This window comes from Osmia lignaria, chromosome 7 (assembly GCF_051020975.1).
Source record: "Osmia lignaria lignaria isolate PbOS001 chromosome 7, iyOsmLign1, whole genome shotgun sequence".
Lineage (NCBI taxonomy): Eukaryota > Metazoa > Arthropoda > Insecta > Hymenoptera > Megachilidae > Osmia > Osmia lignaria.
This window is the reverse complement of record NC_135038.1, coordinates 6,867,799-6,893,614: the sequence shown is the minus strand read 5'-3', so window position 1 is coordinate 6,893,614 and position 25,816 is coordinate 6,867,799. Positions and strand designations below refer to the sequence as shown.

The window sequence follows — 25,816 nt, the reverse complement described above, 5'->3', positions numbered from 1 at the left end:
ATGTATTAAGTTAAAAATAATATAAAAATGATAAGAATTCACGAGAAAGTACGAAACGAATTGTATACCATATTTAATAAGATTTTATTCGTAATAAAGGCCGAATACACAGCAATAGGCGTGAAACGTTCGAGCTTCGTATGTAAATGTGGAATAATTATCTCTTTCAGCATCCCATAAGAATCCCATAGATGTACATATGCTTTGACTTGCTTTCTCTACGATGGTAACATTCACCACGATTTTGTACCTAGAATCAAGTATAATTTATACAAGTATTTTTGAAATTTGGTTAAACTATGATAGGAATGAGAATTACGATAAAAAATGAATTAATTACCTATCAAAATTTAACTTTTTAATCCTTTCCCTGATATCTGTGGCAACCGATTCGCAAATCTTAGGACCCTCCACAGCGTCATAAGAGATATCTTCAAGCTTAGCAATCATTAACATCTGCACAATCTTATCCACTGGATCTACTTTGAACGGATTATAAGCTTCCAGACGATAAGTGTTCTGATATTTCGGCGCCTATGATAGTAATAAAATCATAGCAAGCAATATCGATGATTAATCTAACAATAAGTAATCTGTGCAATTGTTCACAAATATCATGCTATAGTACTTGATTGATTTGTTCCACATATATGATTTCAATGGAAATTGATACTTGAGAAATGATAAAGCTGTTAGTAGAATACTGTTAACCAGAATTTTATTTTAAGCATAAAATAAAAATATCAAAGTTTATGAAATTAAGTACTTAGAGAGTAAAAAAAATGAATGTTACATAATATTATATAAATGTTAAATTATAATTTTCCTTACCTCACATTCATTTTCGTGGTTCACTAAACGGTTTTCTGAATCACCCTGCAAAGGCATAATACATTAAACAACAAATGTAATGAAAAATATAGTTCAATTTCACAAGTAATGAATTATTGGAATTTAGTTTCCTTGGCAATGGATTAATAACTACATAATTTATAGTAAAAACGTTAGGATTAGCAATACTTATACAGTACTATTCGGAATGGTTACTTAGACACCACCAAACAAACTTGATTGATCAATTCTGAGCTACAAAAGATCAATAAAAGCATCTTCAATAACGTCAAACATACCACATGTATCTACAAAAAACGCTTTTATTACTATTTTTCAACGCTATTTAATTTATTACGTCTTCTAAAGGGATAATAATTATTTACAAATATATTTATTACAATCCTAAAAACAGTGGGTACTAATTTAGATGCATTTTTTAGAACAAACTTAAAATTATTTCGTCAATATTTGAATATACGAAGCGCGCGGTACGTTTAAATCGATATCGATCTACGTCATGTATCGAATCAATTCGATACTTACCCTGCGCAGAAAGGCACGCAGCCTCAATACCGCGTCTTTTAACGGTGCCGCGTCCAGTTTTAATACCGATATTATTTGCTTAAAAGTGTTTATTAATCAAAAATAACGTTTATTTTTTATATAATAGCGATTATTAGTGAAGTTGTGTTAATCAGATATAGAGTTTATGTGCATTTCTTCTGGATTGAAGACGATTCGGTGGACGCCAACGTCGATGATCTACAAAGGTTAGCTCAATACCTTTATTAAATGATTTATATGTAATATTTAATATGATTTTAAACAAAATTATTCAATTTTATCTAAAATAGTCATGTTCTAGTTAAAAAGTTGGTTCATTGCTATGATAATACCTCTCGAAATTGTTTCCATTTTCGACTTCAGAAATAGTCAAATTATATCAAATTTAGTATATAAAATAAATTATTTGTGTTAATTTAACAGTCAGACAACAGTTATCTTCAATAATCAATAGTAAATTACTTGCAGTTATGTTCAATTAAACAATTGAATTTCATGTTAGTGTCACAGGATAGTATACACAAGAATGTTAAATATTACATAAATATCCATATATTTGTATACCTTATAACATGTTTAAACACTTATATTAACTTAATTAGTCGGTTAAAATAAATTGTATGTATGACAGATTGACAACTTTCTGGCTTTATCCTATATTATGACATTATTATAACTGTGAGCTTAATTCAATGTAACAATGTTTAAACATTTTTTTGGCTAAATATATATATATAAACTTGTTAGTACTAGTTACAAATGTTATACATGTGTAACTCTTCTTAGAAGCAATAGAAAATATAAGGTTTAAAGTTTATATTTGTAACAAATGAAATTCGGTATTTTCTTCTTAAAATAAAAATATAATTTAGAAGTACATCAGTAAATTCAATGAATAAATTAAACGCATCAATATCGATCAAAATAAGTTAAGGTTTACACAGATGTCTTAGATTTAGCATTAAAAAAGTAAGCCTCTACATTACTTTATTTGATTTAAGCTATGTTTCTATCATTATTATTTAATAAATTATAATTGAATTTGGCTAATACCAAATATAAGACATAAGTGTACTTTATATTTAATAATACAATAGATACGTGTATGATATTTAACATACACCATTTAAAATACTAATTCACAAAATATATGTTTGTGCTACTTTACTCTATATGGAGATCAAATGCTACTGACACAGTAAAAGAATTTTTGTGTCAATTGGAACGTTATTTTTTTTTTACAGTTCAATAATAAACATATCAAATAACAAAATTGCATAAAGATACATTTTACCATGCTTAAAATTCATAAATTATCCTAAGATAACAATTCAACTTCAGCTTGAATATTATGTCGTGCTTGTTCTTCATATTTTTCACGAAATTCCTTTGTGGCAAAAATATTTGGAATCTGGACAAAGTTCTGCAGAACCTATTTTATAGAATAAACTTATTTAGAGAGTAATATACAATGGATACACATTTATTGAATTGTATTCAATTACCTTTAAACGCAATGCTGTGTACATTGGTTCACTCAGAAAAGAATATTCTCCTCTTATTTTTTCTCTGTATTCCGTATAATTTTCTGGAGAGGAGCCTAACACAGCCATATCCAAATCTAAAAAGTAATGAGCATCTTCACCACCAAAGGCACCACCAATTTTATGTGCATCAGTACTATGCGTTGCAGCTACTTTAAGTAGCTCACAAGCTTCTTCTCTAAGTTGCGCATCCTATGCAAGAAAAATACCACATAAAATTTAGATCTATTGTTCATTCCTCAGATAATCAATAGACAAAATGATAATTACTTCAGGAACTCCAGCTTCATCTATAAATGCATTAAAATGTTCCAAATTCTTGTTTTCACCATCTAAAGCTTTGGGATCATATTCAAAGCTATAACATAATTGAAGTTTATTATCAATTCTATAATCTCAGTTTTATTATATTACTTACTTCTGAAAGAACAAGGCAAGGAGCATAGCTTGAGGGTTCTTTAAGTTGTCTTTAATATCGTAATAACAGTTTAACTTCTCTTGAAGTGAATCCAGATTATGATAAGTACGCTTCTCTTCTGAATAAGCCTCCTGTAGTTTTGTAAACCATGTATCGCAAACTCCGCTATCTAGGTTTTCAGTTGCTTCTTTCCAACTCTCTTCTATAGATGCCATTTTTCTCTAAAATTGTGTTAAATTATGATAAATTGTGTTATTTATGATTTCAATTGAAGAAACAACTTATTATTTATAATTTAGAGGATGATTACTCTTATTAAGAAGGAAGATGGTTTTAGAAACAAAACAGTATTAATTTATTTAATTTCTCATACTCACTGTATATTAAATGAATCAAACACAGTGATAGTTTAACTTAGAGGTGAAAAACAAGAAACTGTGCTTTGGTTGAAATTCTGATTACCGAAACATAATGCGTCGCTGCGGGTGTCTGCTGACTGAGTGGATTTTGCTTGATAAAATAAAGTCCGCTTCCACTTATTGATCGGATTATGTCAGTGTTTTATCAACGAAATACAGCGCGACTTCTAATTACCGTTCTTTCGATAAGGTTTCTTCTTCGATTTTCATAAAGCATCTCATTAGAATGCAATAAATGCACGAAAATACGAGCAAGAAAGTAAATTTAATTTCTTCTTTGAAAGATAGATTGATTCGCGGCTGGTTGGTAACCCTTTCGATTTTCTCCGTATTCAATAAATATGTATTGCTTAATGTAATTACACGGTCATGCTGATATTGTCTTCAGTATTTAACAAATGATTAACATGTTTCTATGTTAATAAATCTCTTGAATAGCTCTGATAATAGACAATGTCTTACAGTCGCTAATTTTATTTATCTCAAAGTTTGCCGCCACCGCCAAAGGAACTGATAACGTTTGTGGTGGGCTCACGAAATATGAAAGTTGTACATAATTTAAAAAATGTTTTGTTAGAATTAGAGAGAGAATGCCTGTTACAAAATATGGGTTGTGATGTTTTATTACTTAAAAAATGAATAGTATAGAAGTTTTAATTTGGAAATCATTAGTTTCTTGAGTTATCAGTTGTTTAACCTTTAAAGTTGTATGAGATAACAGGCTGTTATGTGAATAATAATCTACAGAATAATAAATTTTAGTTTTGGAATACTCAGATTGATCATTAGAATCAATATGAAAGGTATGGTGGAAAATTGGAAGTAATTTTTAAATATAAGAACTTATTTCTGGATTTCTCTTCCAAATATATTTTATTTTCTTCAATTACAGACAGAAAAATGGATAGAAACAGTATTATATTAGTCTATGTAGTTTTCATTGGGCCTTTGGCTATTTCATTGTTTTTATATGGGTTTTTTCCTTTGACAAACCATGATAACACTGTAGCAACACAAAACAATATTCCAAAATTTATAGAAAATGTGAGGTGAGTTCTGTGGATTTCATGATAGTTCAGAAATTTCTAGGAGTCATTTGTTTATGATATTTTAATCATACTCAATATATATTTTAGAATAAAGACAGATACATTGTATCAACCTATGGTAAAAAGACTGATTATTATGGTTATTGATGCTTTGAGATGGGATTTTGTAATAGGGCCAGTTGGAAAGTTAGCAATGCCTGTAACAAGTAATCTTATAGCAAATGGTTCTGCATGTTTGTTACAAGCTAAAGTGCAACCACCAACTGTTACAATGCCTAGAATAAAGGTATTGTATTTGAAATAAAATCTATAGCTTCAAAATTACAATATATGAAATAATATTTTATATAATTTAGGCAATTACTACTGGTGTAGTACCCAATTTCATTGATGTAGCTCTAAATTTTGGTAGTAAACCAATTGCTAGTGATAGTATGCTTCTTCAAGCAAAGAGAAATGGTCATAAATTAATATTTTATGGTGACAATACTTGGCTCACTTTGTTTCCTTCTATATTTCATCGTTATGATGGTACTACATCCTTTATTGTAACAGATTTTACTGAGGTATATTGAGCTGTCTTCATTAAACTATCATATAATTATACATAATTCAATAAGAAATTTAAATTCAGGTTGATAATAATGTGACTAGACATTTACACAAAGAATTGTACAATAACAATGACTGGTCCATAATGATTCTTCATTATCTAGGACTTGATCATATTGGTCATGTCCATGGACCATTTAGTCCACTTATTAAAACTAAATTAAAAGAAATGGATGATATAGTTGCCAATATTCAATCTCAGATTCAAAGTTGGGTAGGTTTATTATATCTTCTCTAATGATCAGTTTAGTTTTCTGTATTTATAAAAGTAGTATCAATTTGTTAACTTCAGAATCAAAATAATGATTCTTCCTTATTTATTATCTGTGGGGATCATGGGATGAAAGATTCTGGAGGTCATGGTGGATCAACAATATCAGAAACAACTGTTCCTTTCATTGCAATCGGAGGAAACTGCTTTCAAAGTCACAATAGTTTCACAGAAATATCACAAATAGATATTGCATCTACATTGTCTGTTATCTTGGGAATGCCAATACCATTTTCCAACATAGGAACTGTTTTTGTAGATACTTTATATAACTTACCTACTTCCAAAAAGTTATATCTACTTTATTATAATTCCAAGCAAGTGTTCCATCATTTTCAAAAGCTAACTGATTATGAGTCTTTCTGTGAGTAAATCGATTTACGCATACTTTGAAACTTTTTCCGAATGACATTATGCATTTGCATATTATTATAGATGGGTATAAAAAATATCTAGAGGCAGTGAAGCTTCATAATGCTTGGTTAAATACTAAAGACCATCCAAATGACATGACAGATGATATTGCATTGTTATACAAAACAGCACTGAAAGAAATGAAAGAAGTACTCATAAATAGTATGATAAAATATGATTTTCAAATAATAATCATATCCATATTTTTCTTGTGTCATGTAAGAATTAAAATTTAGCTTTGCAACCAACTGTATTTAATTATTACAATACAACAAATTTAATAATCATTTCAGATCACTTGTATCTTGATGGGAAAAATATTTCCTATGGTGGTTAAATTAAAAAGAATTTCATTTTTTATTATTTTAAATATACTTTCAATGGTACTGATAAATCTTATCTGGCAATCTGAAGACATATCATTACTTAATTCAAGGAATCTGACTACTTTCATCGTACTATTGTTTATAGCAACTATTATAATTCTAAATTCTTGTATACTTAGCAATGTCAGATTTCCAACTCTGGAGGTAAAAGACAAATTTAAGCTGTAAATAAAATGATCTATATACATTTTAATAAATTCTTATTTAAAATGTAGAAAATAGGAAATATAACAGGAAAGCATCTGTTTGTATTTGGTTCATTGATACATGCAATTAGTCTTGGTGGTAGTAGCTTTGTGGAAGAGGAGCATCAAACTTGGTATTTCTATTGGGTCACAGTTCTTACCTTATTGCTTTACAACTCCACTACAAAATATCTTTCTGATTTACAATTGTAAGAGAAGCTTTGCTACATCATAAACCAGCAATTTGTTAGAAGTTTAATGCTTGAATATTAAATTGCAGCTACAAAAATTCCCAGCATTTGTATGCACGAAATTGTATTAAGCTTTTTCTGCTACTAGTAGGACACAGGGTACTTAGGAAATTAAATAGCACCGGGGATAAATATGCTCATCTTCCTGATATAGCAGGATTTTTTATAGAGCAGGAAAGCATGCTAGGCATGACTATTGTGCTTGTTATTGGTAATTAAATCATTATCAAAATTAATAGAACAGGAACTTGGATTCAGATATGTATAATATCTACTGTCTTAGGTCTTACACTTTTAATATGGATTGATTTTGTACACGAAGACCAAGTATACAAACAGCAATCATTAGTGTCTAATATCATAACTAGTTTATGCATTTATCTTCGTCATATGCACAACAATAGTGTTATGAAAATTTCATTTTATCCTTCATCTAGGTAGGTCTGTTACTCAAAAATCAATGAGGATAGTTTGTAGAAGGAAACAATAATCATTTCTTTTCCAGAGGAATATATGAAGTCCAAATTTTCTGGATGTTACTTGCAATTAATTGTGGAAATTATATTTATCGTTCGGTGTTAGCAATCAAACAGGAAAAGACTATTTTTTTAAGAGTCACATTATTTTCTATAGTCCGAATTTGGATTATGATTTCAGCGATGCTACATCAGCCACATAATGTATTGCTTTTGCCATTACAAATCATTTTTAGCAGTGTAATTCGCGATATAATTGAAAATGATACCATGCAAGAAATTAATATATTTCTGTATGCTTGGATTGGCAATGTGTTCTATTTTTATCAGGTAAATGTTGATTAACTAATGGAGTTTCAGTGTTGAGGTAGAAAGTGTTTAACGATATGGGTTTTCTTCAGGGAAATTCTAATAGTTTGGCGACTATTAATGTAGCCGCCGGTTACGTTGGTATACAATCTTATATGCCATTTGTTAATGGATCATTGATGTTAATTAATGTTTATTCTGCACCTGTTTTGGCCTATATTTTACTCGTTTATCATTCAATATTACAGTACCCGCACAAGTGAGTACAGTGTTGTACTTTTAAAAGTACTTAAATCTATTTCAATATTACTGTGATGAAAATATAAATTTTGTTTTAGTACACCTGAGATTATTACACGAATTAGTAAAAAGTACATAGGATGGAAATTTGTACCACTGACTATTTATACGATAATAATCAGTATTCAACGTCATCATTTATTCGTTTGGTCGGTATTCTCACCGAAATTATTGTACGAAGCTGTACATTCCACTGTTATTTGTTTCATAGTGTTAATCGTACTAATTTTAATTATATTACAAAAGATAATAAACAATTGTGATAGATGATCTTCCACATAACTTGTTTTATTTTTTTATTTTTAACCAGAATACCATAGTTCTCGACAATAATTAATGATCAAAATTGAAAGAGATATTAAATTTAAATGAAAGATTTATTTTATATTTTTCATTCTTACTTTACAATCATTTACATTTAACTAAATCTTCCCCATAGTTTCTATAAAAGTTAGAAATACAAAAGGATTGTAGTGTACCTAAAATAATCATTTCATCAAAAAAACAAAATGAAATGATTTTTATAAATAAACAAAATTCATGTTCTAAATGTGTTTACTGTTTAACTGTGCATAATTTTAAAGTAATATACAGCGTGCAGGTTGCAATTAAAATTAGAACTGTAAAACTTTAAATAATTGAATTATTAATCAAATAATTTTCAATTATTCAAAGTTGAAATCAGAATTCTACTGATATTCAAATTTTTATAACAGTCCTACTTAAAAAACTTAATTGCATAAAATTGATTTCAATATAATCGAAGGAACAGAATATGCTCTGGATTGAATAAACATTAAAATACTATTGTGAATCGTTCACGTACATCGAAATATCCTGATATTTATCGTATACTAGCATGGTCTTCTATTATACGTTTTAATTTATCATTTCTCTACTTTCAACTACGTACAAATGATACTAGTTTACAAAGCCTAAAACATTCACACAAGACAAACGCTTACTAATCATGCAAAACAGACATTTTAAAGAATCCTGATTTGAAGCATTGTCGTTGAAAATAAATTATATTCTATAGGAACACAATAAAATCAAGAACAATAAAACTTAACAATATATCTGTACATTTTTCCTATGAATAATACTAAAATTGTTAGGTCTAGGCAGCAATAAATTTTTTTTTTATAATACTTCCTCTGTAATTGTTATTTATATAAAGAAATATCAAATGCTAGTGAATAGTTTATGAAACTCTACTGAATTAAATTAGATCAGTAGACATACTTTTTGTTTTCTTTAACAAAAATTCAGAGATCAGAGGCAAGACACATTAAACTCAGACTAAATTATTGCACACTTTTCGTGCACATATGCCTGAAAAATTAAGTACACTGTATCGCCGAAACATGGCATAATGAATATTGCACATTGCAACACACTAACGTCTATAAAATATAAAATCTTATCTTGATATTATACAAAAATATAAATATTTTGATGTTAATTTTTCGAATAACGAAAAGAACAATTATATGACTTTCAGAGCTATCCTGTTTCGAACATTAAATTCAATCGAGGCAGTAAAATTACCCTTAATTGATTAAGTAGAACATTTAGAAACATTTTGTTTAAACCGTCAAACCATTTACAAGTTACTTGAATATAAATTGATGATCCTACCTTGTAACATTATTCATACACGATTATATTTTCGAGTTGATCAATGTTCAGGGAATTTCATTAATAAATATGTAATAAATTAACGATTTAGATAATTATGCGAGACTTGAGTATTTTAGTTTCCTTCAACTGTCGTCTTATATTTACACACATTTTATCGTTATTTGGCTCTTTTTATCTTTATATCTTTCACTTTTCATCCTTTTTAAGAAATGCCCTCTAAAATGGCGAATTCATCCCTAATTTTGTACCAAATTCTAGCCGTGCCCGTTTCTGATACCTTACGTTCACTCTGAAAAAGATTCAACGATGAATAAAATATTTTATGAGTTTTCAAAACGTTCGTGTACTTACTTAATTTCTTGCCACTTGATTAATTCATTGATCGTGAAGATGAATGGCAAGGAAAGTAAGAAAAATAAAGGAATATGAAGAGGAAAATCTTCGATGTTCTGACCTTCGTCTTTCCAAAATGTGTAAAACACAGTCCCTGAGAATGCTGCTTGTGCGCATAATCTAAACAACAATTTATAAATATTAATAAACTTTGCTTATTCGCAAAGAGTATGGGAGTGAATTTCTTACTCACGCTATAAATGCACTTAAAAACCACACATAATTATTAAAAGGTTGTTTCTTCCAAATAGAATACTCTCTATGTACAAAGCCTATAGATAAGGTTACTGTGAAGAAAGAGAAATACTAATTATCCATGTTTGCATTCTGATATTAAAATAAAATACATACCCAAATGTAAAACGAACAGTGTCAGAGCAAAATGTTGTATCGTTAAAATAACATTTGGTTTAGCGCCCCAACCACCCCATGTAACTTCTCCACTTATGTTGGGGTACACATACAGGCACTTCGAGTTTGTCGCGTATATAGGGCACAGAGTCAAAAATGACATACATTGCGATAAAACTATCGTTACAATTGTTGGTAAAAATTTACTGCCATAACACCATAAAACGAATAATGCAATCTGGAAAACAATTGAAGTAATTTGAAGGAGGATCCTGATAGAATCGAATGGAAGATTAAGTTCTTCTTTACCCGTCCATTTATGGTGCACTGATTTTTGCCAGTTGCTCGTTGCATTATGGTAGAATCCATAGGCGTGGCGATCAGTGATATGGATAACATTGGAATGATTAAACAACAAAGCCATAATACTTGATCGACGGAAAATAGAGGTGGCAGTAATAAAAAGCCAGACAGAGCTTGAGTGATAGAGAGGGTGACTGTGCAACACAGCCAGAACTGCACGCAATTCCAGAGGCATGTCATGTAATGTCGAGCCTAAATTCAGAATAAATATTCTATTACATCATTTTTTATGGGTATGAGGATGCAGTTTCTAGTTTGAGATAGGCAAGTTCATCCCAGCCTCCATTTAGTTACTCCAATGATAGATTTACCTCCATAATTAAATGGAATATCGCAATTGGATCCTCTCGTTTGACACTCAATGAACAAGCAATGGAATTCAATGCTCTACTCAAATCAACCGGAGATGGTCCTTGATTCTCCCTGGTTGATATCAGCACAGGGACTCTTTGACAAACTTGAGGATACAAAGGTTCCACTGCCACGCTGTAATCAGAATTGATACCGCTTGAATGCTGAAATATTTCATGAAACAATTGCACATGTAACAAATATCATTTGATAGTTCCTTTATATAACCCAAATTTGATAGAAATTAAATTTTTTATACAAATGGAGTTTATCGAAGTTCCTTGTACAAGAGAGATTATAGAGAAACCCAAATCTATATTTCAAGATGAGAAATTATTATATCTTCAACCACTTAAAAGACGTCCTTTGGTGTACAATAGACCTTACAAGAAACCAACTATAAAAGTTGATTATAATACAACATACGGCAGGTCTTACATGAAATTTGATCGTCCCTCTAAATTCAGACTTAATTATGGGATGCATGAGAAAATGTTAGCTAGTAAAACAGCAAAATTTGATTTTGGTACAACGTACAATCTCTCTTATCAAGCCATAAATCGGATAGTGTCAAAAGCATTCGTTCCAAAATCGAGTTTGTCTATAAATGGATCACACGATATGAAAAGTACTAATATGTTATCCTATATGGATCCTGGATATCCGAAAGTTGTACGTTGTAAACCATATCAAGGAAAAGTCTGCTATCCAGTAGCGATGGATTGTAAAACGGTGACCAAGGAATCTTATCAAGATTTTGGACTTGTCCATATAAAAAGACCATCGAAACGAGACTTTTGGAGAACTAAGTTCAAGACGGATTATCACACCACAAATCAATTATCTTATCAGTATACAGGACCCGTATCGAAAAGGAAACAGATGAAACATAGACCAATCATTTCTGCTCAGATTAATAAAGATACGATATATAAGACGAGTTATGAAGCTCCTGGTCGTTTCGTAAACAAGGAAAATACTGTTTCTGTATGAATTTGTATGTAATATATTTTCTTAATTAAATTTTTTTGTTAATTATCACGAAATACGATTTAATATTTTAAGAAGAATTTGAAAATAGTTTTCTAGAATTTTGAAAATTCTATACAATTTTAGCATAGTACTGAAAGCCTTAAAATAATAATGTAATAATTGATTAATTACCCTGCATCGGCTTGCATAAAAATCGGCATGTTCTCTGCATTGGCTGAAGAGCCAAGTACACAAACGACTTCTCCATAATCTTGCATAATGTGCAACATTTCCCTTGTAACAGCAGTGTTGCAGTCGGTAAATAGAGACACCAAAAGAGGCACATTATCTATCAATTCAATATGTGGTCGAATCTTATCGATGCCTCGAGGTAGTTTTGCCTAAGGAACATATAAAATGTTCATCTAATATTTCAATCCTTTCTTATAAGAGAAACTTACCCTGTTCGAGAGATCAAAATTCACAGGAGCACTTTGCTCTGTGCTGTCTGTAAGACAGCTCAAAGATCGCCATGCTTCTTGTCCAGAACCTAAATCCACACTTTGTACAAGCACGCTGTCTTCACTTCTCACTGTGTCCTGTTCTCTGTTGAAAATCATTTCTCCATTCAACCCTCTATAGTTATATTTCGAAGAAATAATTATCGCAAAAGGCACAATATAAGTTTAACTCTTTATGGTAGTGTAAGAACTAAGAAAATTCCAAAAAAATGTTCCTTGCATATCTACGATTTCTAGATTCTTTAAAATATGGAAATTAAAAAAAATTCAAACTTAATTCATAATTGATAGCAACGAAAGAAAGTCTAATCTACTTAAAAAATGAAAAGTGGAGAACAAAACAATTACGAAAAATGCGACGATCCGTTTCTCGTGATCCTTTGTACTAGATGACTTAGACTGCCATGCAAATTCAAAATAAAATTAAAATGATCAATAATTCATAGATAATGGAATATGAATCGACGTTGAAACAAACCTATGGCTCATGGCACTTTTAACTTGAGATACTCCTGTGTCGTTCCATTCAGTGGTCTCGTCGTCGAATTTAACAGTGGAGAAGTCGGTGTTTATGGCACTTGGTGCTGACATACTCATGGCACGGCTATTGTCCAAATTCGTACTATAATGTAACACAAATTCCACTGTAAAAAAATCGCCTTCCAATGGTTCGTTCATGCATAATATTCTTAGAACACAAACACATCGATGCAGCATATTTATGCAGCAGAAATGTTCGAATAGCATGCTCTTAATATTTTATGTTTAACCCTTTGAACATATTTACTTAAAAAATTTCCTAACAAGTTGTGACCAAAGGGCGTAGATCCACGCCCTGTAAGGCCAGCTGTAGGATCTATCTTCTTCTACCATGTTTAGCAACCCATTGTGAATTTCAAAAGATTGTCATGGGCTCAATATGTTAATTGCTGTATTTATACATAGTGTCCCATGTAACTGGGTCAAGCTAATGCTTTAAATTGGTAGCAAAGGGTTAAACATCGTCTCGAGAAGCGAAAGCACATATCTCAATCGAAACTCGATACGTAGTGATAAATAACGTTGAATGTATTTTAGTGTGTATTCTTTTCGTGTGATAAGAGGATAGTTTGTAACATACCGAGGAGAGACACGATTAAGCAAGTGGCTGGCCTCATCCATGCAGGAGTAATTATGCTGATGAGATTGGGCCGAGGGAGTGGGTGAGGACATGGCTGCTGCCTGGCTCACCCACCAACCCACTGGACTCTCGGACCTAATATTGGCGTGTTAGTTACATACATTTATTTGTGTATATCACGTATGCCATGGTAAATAATTAGATATTAACACATGTGCATAGAATTAATTGTTAGAGTGTAACGCAAGAATAAATGTTGTCGAACGTAGTGTTGTTTGCTAATGAAAGAAGCGTTTGAAACTATATAGAAAGATAAACATGATTAAACAACTACTTAACTGAACGCTCTAAATATCAACGTAGTATAAAGATGGAAATATTCGTAACAAAGATGTTAAAATATCGTATCAATCATTGAAAATAATAAAATAAAAATAAGGGTTGGGGGGGGCAAAAGAATCAGATCATTGCATTCTTTTAGAACGTTTAACTCTATGTAAAACGAGGATCATAAGAAAAGAAAAATATTTTTAAAAAAATAGCATAACGAATAAACATGCAAATTAGTAACAGTATTGAAAGAAAGAGGTATAGACAAACATATACGATGGGGTCATGTGTGGATATCTCTCCAGCCATTGCTGTCTCCTGTAATGTACATGCATATTTTACATTCACATCCACAGTTATGACGAATAAGCTAAGTTAAACAGATTTCTTGATATCAGTTAAACACCATTTATTTTAGATTTACAAGAGATTAGATAGAAGAAGACAAAAAAAAGAGAAAGAAACACTAAGAAATGACAAAGTACGAAAAATTCAATCGACGAAGAAGAAGTTATAACACCAACAACATATACGATCAGCATAAACACGATCTTGTGTTTCATATGTTTTTGTACACAAATTTTACACGTATATATATATAGAAAGATAGAATAGAACGTATTTGGAATACTTTCCAACGTGAGGACATGCCCCAAACTTCTCAGATTAATCCAAAAGCAAAAGAAAGCAAAGCAAAGTAGTTTATGAGACATAGATTTGAGGATAGAAGAATGATGATGGTACAGTACCTAGCTCTTTCACTGAGCAACGATATATGACAGTTCCATCCACTTTCCAGTCCCATTTTCTCCGAAAACACACGGGATCTTAGTTCATTCTCCTTGCTGAAGTGAACGAAACGGATACAGGCTCTGTCAAGTTGTTCTATCAATTGTACCTGTTAAACAATTCATAGAATTCTTCACTATGTTATTTTTTGATGAATTTATTAATACTTGATTAATCTCTTACCATGTCTGTTTGTGCTTGATATTGCATGGTCACCATTCCAATGAACACTTGATTGCATTGAATTTCAAAGCAACTTTCAACGTCGTTCACGCTATCATCTTTGTTCTCATTGCACAATAAGGAATCTGTAAATTTGATGACTTAAAAAGTATTCTGTAACTTTTAGAATTTTTCTAAAAATCTGCTTCTATCTTTCTTCATATCACTTGTACCATAATACGGTCCACCCTGTATAAACAAGAATATTTCCTTATAACTTACCAGTCGAGTGAAATTGCCCTAGTATGCCTTTCACTCTGGGATCAAGAACATTTCTAAAGTCCCACGGTAATGGCGTAGGACTTCTGTGAGGTGCGTACAAGTGCTTGCTATCTGCTGGAAGTTCGATGTATATCTTGGACATTTTATCCCCGATACCTCGTGTCAGAGGTCTATATGCAAACGCGGTGCAATACGATGTTAGACTTGTTCTCTGATAAAAATCCTGCACCTTTTTCCTGAAAGATATCCGCCAAAAATTAAAAAAAAAGATACAGGAATACATATCAATTTTTGGAGTGATTAGTATTACCGTGTACCTGTCTGACGCTGAAAGTGGGCACAGATCATGACCATCCCAAAATTCAATACAAGAGTCTAGAATTATATCAGCTGTACCCTGCGTAAGTAATTGCAAACCACCACCAGTGCGTTCTCTTACCACCACGGCCACCATATGTGGAAAAGGGAACTTTAATTTTGTCGCAATGCTCAAGGATCGTGCGAATTTGATATCACGTCGGACCATTTCTGGTTGCTGTAAAGATTCGTGAAGAATTTTTATTTCGGTCTTCTATGAGCAGGTGTTTAGCGTAAAATTGATTATACTTACCACGTGTCTGAACGTAGACAATTGTTGCTCCAGTTGGAATATATGTTGGGCCTGATCTTGGAAACCTATCTGTTTCGCTAATTCGCATAAACACCTGTACGGATCACATATTAAATATCAATGAAAGGAATATCATCGGTGAGAATAGAAAGAATAGAACAGAAGCGTGAGATTGTCCCATGATTAGCATTCCCATGAATATATTATTAATGCACGCAGAACATGTTCACCCATACAGGTGGATTAATTAATAAAATACGGTGGATACATAAAAATAACTATGGTTGGACTGACCACATTTGCCCAAGGCTCCCCGATTCGTCGTCTAAATACACCTGTCTTGAACTTTGCATTGTATCTTTTGCTCGATACCCACTCTTATCTTCTATACTGTGATCCTGGTAGCTGACAAATGTGTATGATCAACGTTACTGGTAATTGGACGTGTTACCTTTTGGACTTGTCTTAGGAATATGCATACGATTAACTGGATGCGATAAGCTTAACAATCGGGAGAATTAGTTCGAGTAATGCATTAAAAAAGAAAAAAAAAAATGAAACGAATGGGAGGGAGTGAAATGTAGCGTGGCAAAACATAAATAAAAAAAAAAAAAAAAAAAAAAATTAAAAACAACGACTTGAATAATGAAATACATACCGTCTGTTAGTGACTGGTACAAGATTTTCATTATACTGAGCTTCACAAGTGACATGGCAACAAAATTGCATGTAATGCTCTTGTGTGTCCATGTTACATGTGTTCAATAGAATTGCTAAACCTAATGGTTTCAATGAGTTCAAATGTTGCCTCCAAGAATGATCATCAAATTGTAGTCGAAATGGTAAAGCATGATCATGAGTTAGGTCCAAGACTTCTGCTGTTGAATGAGATAGATCTGAAAATATAATGATTTTATTTTTCTAAAGGTCTGAATTTAATTTTACAAATTACACAGCTTAACATTTCTTTGCTTCCTTATTACCATGTTGTACGTATGATGTTTTATTCGATTCTTGTTTGGAATCCTCGGTTTGAGTTTGGCATTGAGGTTCAGAAGTTCTGTCTAAACTACCGGTACTATCAAACGATAAAACTTAATTGCAATCTTGTAAATTTAGCATTCGTTATATTTTACGTTTATGTTGTTAAATATTTACCTCGAAGACGGTGATAAGGTATTGGTGTTTCTTAAGAAAAATACTTTCTCAGCTGTTGGATTAGGCCACGATAGAATTCCTTTTTTATCCACACAACAGAGTGCCTGGAAATTGAATTATCTTCGTTCATTCTATTGTATCAGGGTGTTGAGTTGTTAAATCATCTATAAAATACCGTGACTGATCCTAGAACGTGTAGAATACTCGCAGATCTAGACATCATGTGCTCTTTACCAAGGAGAATGTTGAAAAAATACTCTTTCAATTCCATCCAATTGTACACCACCTCTGGATGAGTAGGTCCAGAGATGTCTGCATCCTCGAAAGGATCCACAAACTGAAACAATCGTGCTTCCCTAATACTCTGTAAAAGTACATTATCGAGTAGATTTCACCATTCTAAACATATATTAACCTGTAGCTTTTTCGAAGATTGATAAAGTTTGAACAGAGCCTTGAATCGGGCCATACCGAAGCAATTCAAAAAGATCCAACAAATAGGAAATATTAATGGAAGCAAAGGAAGACTAACGGCGATCGGTTGTAACAAGAACATCTCGTTCCAGTAACCAATACCAAAGTATTCCCACAGATACAAGTATCGAAACAAATTAACAACCAAGACTATTATTAAAAGAACTGGATAAGCTAATTGTTCGATACAACAGATCATTAAGAGATGTCGTTTGCGATTGTGATAGGTGACCGGTCTATCTAGGGCCTGATCAAGAGCCATTCTCAGGTTCATCAAGTAGGGTGTTTCTTGAAGTTTGTAGATTTTATTCTTCAGAGGTATTCGTCCTTGAGGAGTAGAAAAAATTTCATTAGCACTGTGAACCTGCGGACTGTATACTTCTCTTGCATGCAATACAGGTGCTTCAGGATTCTGTAATTATTTCATATTGTTAATGTTTCCTTTTAAATGATCTATCAAACTTACATTGTAAGGAATACAGTATCCAGGAGCTTGTTGTCCAGGTTTCATCACGATTATATCTCCAGCAACCAATAGTGCCCAGGGCAAATTAACTATGTGACCATCGCGATAAGTCCATTGTAAAGTTAAACAAGGAGACAACGGGCTGCATAAATGTGGATAATTTTCGGTGTCCCATTGGCAAATATTTTTTGCCTCTGAAAGGAATGCTCAATGATTGCATGAAAGCGATTTTAAGCTTTATAAAATTTAGATTGTTTGAATACCTTCTAATTGGTCGAGAAGAATTCGTACTCTATGAGGAATCTCTTCGTGTCGTAATTTATTATCCGATACGACTAAAATAAAATTTATCACTACTAAACAACAGACAGTCAGTCCTTCGTAAGGCAGTGTAGGGTACCTATAATAATTCAAACAATTATATTTTGTACATTCAGGTTTTCTTTTAAATTTTGTTGCTTTGAAGATTCTTGTCAGTCTTGAAGAATCTTCCAGTTTAGTAACTTGAATACACATAGTGCAACTATTAGCATTATTTGTGAATAAAGTAGTTAGTTCATACCATGTATCATTGATTGTGAAGGATGCAATAACAAGGATAATGCTATTGATCAAAAGTGCAATTGCTGAAGTCCAACAGAGAGTTGTGTACTGACTACGGTGGTGTGAAGTATCCTTTAGCCAAGCTTTATATTTTCTGTGCATAATATACATAGTATAAATTAAGAAACCTTCTTTCTTCAGTATATTAATAAGAAGTAACAAAATTACTTGTTCCTTTTGCATTCTTCTTCATATTCCTGTAGAACTCTTTTGATATCACGTTGTAAGGTTTCAAGAGCAGTATTCGTACTTAATCCTAATGGTTCCTCAAATTTATTGTTAGGATTTTCACTTTTTTTGGAAGCATTGTCCTTTGCCCGATCACTGTCCATATTCTGTATAATGAAGTTATTAATCTTTATATGGTTCATTACATAGCATTCACAAAGATACAATACTTTAAATAGTTTATTCTTGTCTCAAATCATAATACTTTTCAGATACATCTATATACATAAAAGAAATATACAATAGGGAATCTGTAGTCAGTTAAATAAACAATAATATTCCTTTACAATTAATGCAAATTATATAAGCAGAGTAAACAGATACAAGCATAAATAGTTTTTAATAATCTATAATGTTTAACTTAAATTTTGATGATAAAACATGCATTTTATTCCCAAATTTATTTTTCTGATATTATACCCAAAGCAACAACAGTGTATTCTGATAATTATCATCCAAACCATAAGATAATGAATAAGGAAGAACATAAATTAACCAAAGTTAAGCAATACATGATACTCTTTATTATGCCACAAGTATAGGTATAGGAGAATTAAATAAATAAGGAGAAAACGATGCAAATATGAATTTATTAATATAAATCAGTGTTTGCAGGGCAAAAAGCAAATCAAAACAAACGGAGCTAGGTTAAAAATGTATTAAAACTTGCATAATTCGATGAACGAATCTATTAATGTACCGTTTATGTTGATCGTACTTGAAGTACAAATTAATGTTTCAAAGCTCGGTTGTATGTCGGATAACTAAAAATAATGGGAAATGTCTCATAATTGCAATTGACCTAAATCAGAACGGAGAATGCATATTCGGATGGATTCACATCACAAACACATAAGTTTATCACATGACGCAGTACTGACGACTGCTGCCGCGACTATATAGCTTTTTTGTCTTTTTTCCCGGCATAGTTTTGTTATGTTATCTTTTATAACTTGAAAATTATATACCATATTCTTGTATAACGCAATGCACAAAAGTAATAGACAAAATATAGCGGAGTGCCAGCACTCGTGTTTATAGTGTTTACAGGGTTCTAACATAACCTATATAAGATACAATGGATTTATTGTATACTGTAAATAGAAAAGTGGCACCAAAACCATTTATAAATCAGGAAAGGTATGGAATTGTCTTTATCATATTTGTACTATTCTGATGTAATATTGAGAATAGATCTTGTATATACATTTTCATAACTTCTCATTCAAGTTCATATATAATGAATGCATAGGATATCAATGGAAATTTGTTTATTTTTTTAATATACATATTAGTATTTTTTATTTACTGTTTATTTGATAGCTCATTTATTAGTTCAGCATCAGTCTTTCCGTGAATTTTAAATATGCTTTTATCACACGTAAGTGCAAGAATGTGTTTCTTAAATATAATCGTTCAATGTTTATGCAGTAATCAAATTTTTAGCCTGTATGAGGGACAATCTTTATGCTCACTATCTAGCCGTAATATAGCAGCATTTACTACAACTACAGAATTAGATGATAACAGTGGGAAAACATGGGGTTCTCATGTTTATGTATGCGATTTAAATATGCCTTGGCATACCCACAAGTAAGAAATATCTCCAAATAGTTTCTTTATCTATTTGAGGTATTTTCTACAAGGTCTAATATTATTTATATCATTAGGGTATTGTCAAATAAGAATACTATTACTGCAATAGAATGGGATTTACCAGGTGATAAATTAGTTATTGCTGATTCAACTGGGCATGTACAATTATGGATGTTGAAAGATCATGTCCTTAATGACTGGGTATTAATTGGTTCCACTTGTTTTGTTGGTGAGCATATATTAGGTGCAGCTTGGTTTCATAATGGGAAAAAGGTAGTTACAACTAATGTTAAAGAATTATTTAACATTAGGGAATCGAATGTATAGGAAGGAATTATTATTTCAGATTGGTCTTGTAACAGAGAAAAAAGATAGTATTCATTACAGTGAAAAATTCAATCACTTGCCTTTTGCTCCTTCAGTCAGACAATTTGGTGGAAGGGCTGCTGAGGGTGTATTAGTTGTCTCAACCACTGGCATGGTTGGAGCAATTATGATCACAAAAGATTTTCAAAACCCTATCTGTTCTTCGACAGAAAGTTTAGGCAGTATAAGGCATAGGATAACAGCAGTTGATCTGTGTTACGGGAAAAGTATATAAACACAAATTTCTATTAAACTAGTTGTTTAAACAAACTCAAATCAGCTGATACGAAATTTCATAAAATTTTAGATGGTCATATTTTGGTCGCTGTAAGCAGCGGTAATATTTGCTTACCAATCAGGTGTTACAGAGTATTAGTCCGTAAAAATGACGATAAATGTACCATTACATCTCAAGCACTTCCAAGTTTCTTTCTACAGGATGGTGTACCAAAGGACAATACATGTAGAGTCAAATAATTTTCTATTCTTCTAGCATCTACAATTGTTAGGCACTAAAATAATAGACAATTATTTTCATAGATACAAGTGTGACACACTTAAAGTTCGTAGTTCGAGAAGATGCAGATTCTTTAGTTGTTGCTGTTAATAGTGATAGTGGAGGTATCGTAGAGGTATGGGAATTGAGGGAAAAGTCACAACCAGTTCACAAGTTGTTTCAGCCAAAAACATTAGAACCATTTAAAACAGTTGTGGTAGGTGTTCAAATAAGACGAAAACAATTGAATGAAAATTTTAAAGTATCATGTTTATTATACATATATTCATAGGTTTGGCAGCATCAATCACAGTACCGTTGTCAATCACCGATAACAGCGATAGCAACAACAAAATTACCTATAGTCACCACATCGCCTCTTCCAAGTTACGTTGTAGTAGCTTTGGCAGATTCGTCAGTGCATTGTTTAAGCCGTGATTGCCTAAAAGAAATAGCCTTATCGTTCTTAAATATGGCATGGAGGCCCGAGGAACCTAACAATAAATACTTTAAGAGTTCAGTTTCCGTAACGAGTATAGACTTATCGTGGCTAGGTTGCGTACTTCTAGCTTGCGATACCCGTGGAAACTTGTATCTGTACAAATTACTACCCGATGGAGGTAATTTTATTTCCGGAGAGGAAATTACCTCTGAACACAACTAATCAATTATCCTTACAGGACCATCGTTGGCATTAAGCTACGCTTGTACATTGTTGGAATATTGTTTAGTAACAGGATTAGACTGGTTAGATGTGCTTTTGTGTCTAAGATCATCGATGATCGAGCCATTATGCGAAAGACTGGATGTTTCTTTCAATAGACAATTACAACCGATACAACAATACCATTATATTCAGTTTCTGTGTATAAAAACATCATTATACAGGTTTGTTATTGTCTAAAAAAGGAACGTAAATGAGATACAATCTGCTATGTTCAAAAAAAAAAATATTTACTTTTAGAATGTTAGTATCAGGACAGAGTAAAGCAGCAGATTTATCGTCGTTGCTTATGATTCATTCTGTAGCTACAGCTTTTAAGTCATTATTAAGGCCGTCAGATTTAATTTCCCATGATAAGGAACCAGCAGAAAGTTTGGCAACAGTAATTAATGACGCGATTACTGATGTGGATAAGGTGAAAATTCATTTTCTTCAAATAGAATATGAATTAATAGAGCCATCCTCGTGATATATAATTATTTGATATGCCAGGTACTTTTGCATCTTGATCCAAAAGAATTCACTGTCGAACCAAGTACACTACAATCGTTGCAACAATTGATTCAATGGGTCGCCGATTTGGCATTGAATCTTTTAGCTCGTCTTCCGGAACAACGATTGCAAATGAAGTCAGGCGGTGTTAGTATTAAATACTATTAATTATTATCTAGGACAATGCAGTTGTATTATATTTTTTGTTTCTTTTTTACTCCACAACTCAGTATGAACTCTTGAAGGATCACAAGGCCTTAAATACATTGAGGGAATTGCTCGTGATCATACGTATATGGGGTTTATTGCGACCCTCGTGTTTACCAGTATTTCTTCGCAGTGCTGATAACCTCGATGTATTGGCTCTGTTGTTCCGTTTATTATCAAAATTGGTTCAACCGAACGGAGATACTCAGTCTCAGCAGGTTGATGATGGTTTAATTGGTAAGTTTTTCTGTGTTTATTATATAGAGTAAGAGGGAAACAGGTCAAACTTCGGTAGTGTATTTTAATACTTCTGAGGATGAAAAAAAAAAAAAAGGTCGTATAATTATATTTTTATTTCTGATGGAAACTTAGTACTCTTGGATTCCTGATGGAAACTTAATACTCTGATGGCTTCTATTATGATTTTGATATTTCATTTTTTATGCCATTATTCTTTAGTTCACTAATTATATGAAATAATATAAATTAAGAATGGGGAATCATTTGTGTATAACACTGCTGAATAATCATTTAAATTTTATCGTAATACGTTGGTTACTGAGGAAGTAAGATAAAACACCACTTCCTTGTGTGTTGAACAGGAATCACAGATTTTTTCCTTCGTTAGTATTGAATATGAGCTAGAGAATATCGCAAGGTTGCTAAAGTGTAGTGAAAAAGTATTTTATATAATTATATTTTGAAAATGACCGAAAAGCTTGCTGTTAAACATAAGAATTCATTGGCATTAACTAAGCACAAGTTATTGCACCAAGATAGTGGTAGAAAAAGATGTTGTTCGTGTTCGAAACCGAACAAACTTGCTATATTTTCTATCATAACGTGTTGTATCTTCGTTGTTTATTGGATCATATTAACACCTCTGTTGTTCAATCTTCCTCATAATTCATCCTCGCAATGGTCTCCCGTTTGGTTTGTCTTGTATTGGTTCCTGGCGTTCTTAGTTTGGCTCTTTATTATGTTATGTATCATAGTAATTTGGAAGTGCTTCGATTCTAAACACGATGATATGAAATTACAATCATACGGCACGAATGGTTCCTCAAAACCGGTACTCTTAACCGATAGCGTAAAATTGAGAGACATAAAACAAGATGATGAATATTTGAATGATTTACGTCCTGATAAAAATGAAATTGTTCATGATCAAAAAGACACAAATATTGTTGAAGAACCTCATGATAAAATCAAGAAACACAAAGATCTTCCTCCTCTCGTAATTCATCGTCGTAATTTGGGAAATGATATCGAATGTGCTGGTACAGTGAGTATAGAAAAGATTGATGAAAATGAAGATGAAAATATATCGAAATCAGAAGTCAGCAGTCTGAAGGAACAAAGAGAATCTATGAAAAGTTACTTAAAGTTAGTAACAGTTACTCCTCAGGATGAAATAGATACCAAGTCTCCAAAAGCATTGCTCTCACCGAGAGAATTATTTTTTATTGATCTTATAAGAGAAGCAGAGAAGGCTGAGCAAAGTAGAGGGAATAATCCTGCAGTTACAGAAAGGAAACATTTCTTTCCGAATGATTTTCCTTCAGCTCATAAAAACGTCGTTAAAAGAGATTTGAATGAGAGGAAAGATTCAGCTGAAGCTTCAGATAAAGAACGCGAAACAAGCTATTTTATCGCGGACATAGGAAGTCCAAAAAGTGAAAAAGCAGAAGTATTTTTAGAGATCAAACCAGACTCAGAATTAGCTAATCAATGGATTGTGAATTTAAATGATGAGAAGCCAGTACTCATATTAGAAAATAGTGTTAATAACGAAAATACCGAGGAAAAAGTTGTTTTATTCGAAGTTTAATTTAAAAATATCTTCTATTTTGATAAAATATTAGAACTTTTAATTATTATCATAAGGAATTATCATTAAGTATCACATAAGTCATTGTAATTCAATAGTGAATAGTGACTGTAAAATAAGTAATTATGAAGAAGAAAATTCACAGAAGTTTGATTGGAGAGAAGTATGAAATATTTTTAATTGAATATATGCAATGTCAATGACTTTCTTCCAGATGATTGTTGCCTGTTACCAAATCAAATTATGATACCACAATTGCACCAGGGTAGTAGCATTATGGCTATAGCTACTCCTATACTTTTTTATCAAAGTTTTCCGTTACAGGTAAAGACTCCCATTCATCGATCTGTATAATTTATTGTTAACTTTTGTGGGGACAAACAGGTACACATTTTACATTAATTTTGCAAAGAATTTTTATTCCAAATTTAAAGAGTTATTATTAATTAGCAGTCTATCATACTTTTTTTTTTCTTCTGGATCGAATTCATGACATAAAAATTTCTCGAAATAGTACATATAGTATATCAATTTGAAGCTTAAAGTTTGACAAGAAAATAATGATATAAACGTTTCATCGATGCTTTTAATTTTCCACTTGATTTTTAAGAGTTGAAAGAAATGGGTACCTGGTCGTTTACACATGGATTAAATGTGTGCTGATTATTTCTGATTATATATAATTATAGCTGGAATATGGCATTGAACCTGAACAATTATTATTTGTACCTGAACTTAATCCAGTTGAAGGTTGCATGCATACTGGACAGATCGTAGATGGTATTAGACATTTGTATCTCGGAAAACAACCACTTCTTGTTAAACAATGTACAAGGTAATATAAATATAAAAAAATTCATTTCAATAGGAGGATCATACAAAAGTTCGGGATTTTATACTAAATTTTTTTTTATTATAACATAATTTTTTGACAAAATTTAGGTGCGGTGGAAAAGCTCAAGTTCAAAATATGACCAGAACAGCCGCGATCAGAGCATGGGATCAACGATGGGTACGAGCATGTCGTTGTGGTGGTATTTGGCGAATTCATAAAACTTGTCCATAACTCATTCACTGGAAGTAGTGTATTGATGAATTTTATGTTACAGTAATTGTAATTGCAATTTTGTACATTATGAAACAAGTAACATTAAAGGTTTTTTAAAATTTAACGTACAATCAAATTGGTTTTTTTTATCTCCTTATTAAATAATATGTAATCCAAAGAGATTCATTGAATCATACAAATGTTAAT

At 31.8% G+C, this 25,816-nt stretch overlaps 6 protein-coding genes and 1 long non-coding RNA gene across 12 annotated transcripts in view; 4 read left to right on the top strand and 3 right to left on the bottom strand.

The window, feature by feature from the left end:
* LOC143305467 (uncharacterized) overlaps positions 1-25,816 on the top strand; it is an 83,197-nt gene that overhangs the window by 36,767 nt on the left and 20,614 nt on the right. The window lies entirely within an intron of this gene.
* On the bottom strand, positions 43-888 carry LOC117604497 (dynein light chain Tctex-type protein 2). Its single transcript, XM_034324599.2, has 3 exons — positions 832-888; positions 341-534; positions 43-250 (listed from the first exon to the last, which is right to left on the bottom strand). Exons 1-3 carry the CDS (start codon positions 886-888, stop codon positions 85-87), a joined length of 417 nt encoding a protein of 138 aa, XP_034180490.1. The 3' UTR covers positions 43-84.
* LOC117604417 (uncharacterized) lies at positions 1,962-3,988 on the bottom strand. Its single transcript, XM_034324441.2, has 5 exons — positions 3,738-3,988; positions 3,361-3,581; positions 3,213-3,300; positions 2,904-3,134; positions 1,962-2,830 (listed from the first exon to the last, which is right to left on the bottom strand). The coding sequence occupies exons 2-5, from the start codon at positions 3,573-3,575 to the stop codon at positions 2,717-2,719; spliced, it is 648 nt and encodes a 215-aa protein (XP_034180332.2). The 5' UTR covers positions 3,576-3,581; positions 3,738-3,988; the 3' UTR covers positions 1,962-2,716.
* Positions 4,253-8,339, top strand: PIG-G (phosphatidylinositol glycan anchor biosynthesis class G). Its single transcript, XM_034324420.2, has 14 exons — positions 4,253-4,582; positions 4,672-4,828; positions 4,916-5,114; positions 5,185-5,394; positions 5,463-5,654; positions 5,733-6,075; positions 6,147-6,343; positions 6,419-6,655; positions 6,727-6,905; positions 6,977-7,158; positions 7,231-7,384; positions 7,453-7,753; positions 7,825-7,991; positions 8,071-8,339. Exons 1-14 carry the CDS (start codon positions 4,576-4,578, stop codon positions 8,300-8,302), a joined length of 2,757 nt encoding a protein of 918 aa, XP_034180311.2. The 5' UTR covers positions 4,253-4,575; the 3' UTR covers positions 8,303-8,339.
* On the bottom strand, positions 9,146-19,691 carry l(2)k05819 (transmembrane protein 94-like protein l(2)k05819). Of its 5 annotated transcripts, XM_034324412.2 has the most exons (27): positions 19,550-19,691; positions 18,790-18,956; positions 18,581-18,715; positions 18,282-18,418; positions 18,019-18,212; positions 17,494-17,964; positions 17,254-17,415; positions 17,079-17,182; positions 16,904-16,998; positions 16,579-16,816; positions 16,215-16,325; positions 15,921-16,014; positions 15,628-15,845; positions 15,311-15,546; positions 15,050-15,174; positions 14,827-14,975; positions 13,748-13,882; positions 13,106-13,249; positions 12,976-13,026; positions 12,568-12,712; positions 12,299-12,507; positions 11,095-11,269; positions 10,730-10,975; positions 10,421-10,658; positions 10,263-10,356; positions 10,028-10,189; positions 9,146-9,965 (listed from the first exon to the last, which is right to left on the bottom strand). In XM_034324412.2, the coding sequence occupies exons 2-27, from the start codon at positions 18,951-18,953 to the stop codon at positions 9,893-9,895; spliced, it is 4,305 nt and encodes a 1,434-aa protein (XP_034180303.2). In that variant the 5' UTR covers positions 18,954-18,956; positions 19,550-19,691; the 3' UTR covers positions 9,146-9,892. The 5 variants fall into 5 exon arrangements, with proteins under 5 accessions (XP_034180303.2, XP_076545362.1, XP_076545361.1 ...); XM_076689247.1 differs by lacking the exon at positions 16,215-16,325 and having other exon boundaries at positions 9,148-9,965; XM_076689246.1 differs by lacking the exon at positions 12,976-13,026 and having other exon boundaries at positions 9,149-9,965.
* LOC117604414 (uncharacterized) lies at positions 11,333-12,142 on the top strand. The gene has a single exon (XM_034324437.2). The coding sequence runs from the start codon at positions 11,396-11,398 to the stop codon at positions 12,125-12,127; it is 732 nt and encodes a 243-aa protein (XP_034180328.2). The 5' UTR covers positions 11,333-11,395; the 3' UTR covers positions 12,128-12,142.
* On the top strand, positions 19,847-25,686 carry MED16 (mediator complex subunit 16). 2 transcript variants are annotated; one of them, XM_034324422.2, is made up of 14 exons: positions 19,847-19,989; positions 20,296-20,442; positions 20,520-20,718; positions 20,792-21,038; positions 21,119-21,274; positions 21,352-21,524; positions 21,600-21,927; positions 21,988-22,195; positions 22,272-22,446; positions 22,524-22,670; positions 22,754-22,967; positions 24,776-24,885; positions 25,251-25,396; positions 25,504-25,686. In XM_034324422.2, the coding sequence occupies exons 1-14, from the start codon at positions 19,928-19,930 to the stop codon at positions 25,625-25,627; spliced, it is 2,436 nt and encodes an 811-aa protein (XP_034180313.1). In that variant the 5' UTR covers positions 19,847-19,927; the 3' UTR covers positions 25,628-25,686. The 2 variants fall into 2 exon arrangements, with proteins under 2 accessions (XP_034180313.1, XP_034180312.1); XM_034324421.2 differs by having other exon boundaries at positions 19,850-19,989; positions 20,281-20,442.

Coding starts and splice junctions, on each gene's coding strand:
- LOC117604497 (XM_034324599.2), bottom strand. CDS start 888: ATGCCTTTGCAGGGTGATTCAGAAAACCGTTTAGTGAACCACGAAAAT. Junction 535..831: donor ACCACGAAAATGAATGTGAG/GTAAGGAAAATT, acceptor TTACTATCATAG/GCGCCGAAATATCAGAACAC. Junction 251..340: donor AAAAAGTTAAATTTTGATAG/GTAATTAATTCA, acceptor ACTTGATTCTAG/GTACAAAATCGTGGTGAATG.
- LOC117604417 (XM_034324441.2), bottom strand. CDS start 3,575: ATGGCATCTATAGAAGAGAGTTGGAAAGAAGCAACTGAAAACCTAGAT. Junction 3,301..3,360: donor CTTGCCTTGTTCTTTCAGAA/GTAAGTAATATA, acceptor ATTATGTTATAG/CTTTGAATATGATCCCAAAG. Junction 2,831..2,903: donor ACACAGCATTGCGTTTAAAG/GTAATTGAATAC, acceptor TCTATAAAATAG/GTTCTGCAGAACTTTGTCCA.
- PIG-G (XM_034324420.2), top strand. Junction 7,385..7,452: donor TCATTTTATCCTTCATCTAG/GTAGGTCTGTTA, acceptor TTTCTTTTCCAG/AGGAATATATGAAGTCCAAA. Junction 7,992..8,070: donor ATATTACAGTACCCGCACAA/GTGAGTACAGTG, acceptor ATTTTGTTTTAG/TACACCTGAGATTATTACAC.
- LOC117604414 (XM_034324437.2), top strand. CDS start 11,396: ATGGAGTTTATCGAAGTTCCTTGTACAAGAGAGATTATAGAGAAACCC.
- MED16 (XM_034324421.2), top strand. CDS start 19,928: ATGGATTTATTGTATACTGTAAATAGAAAAGTGGCACCAAAACCATTT. Junction 19,990..20,280: donor CCATTTATAAATCAGGAAAG/GTATGGAATTGT, acceptor ATGTTTATGCAG/TAATCAAATTTTTAGCCTGT. Junction 21,928..21,987: donor CAAATTACTACCCGATGGAG/GTAATTTTATTT, acceptor TTATCCTTACAG/GACCATCGTTGGCATTAAGC.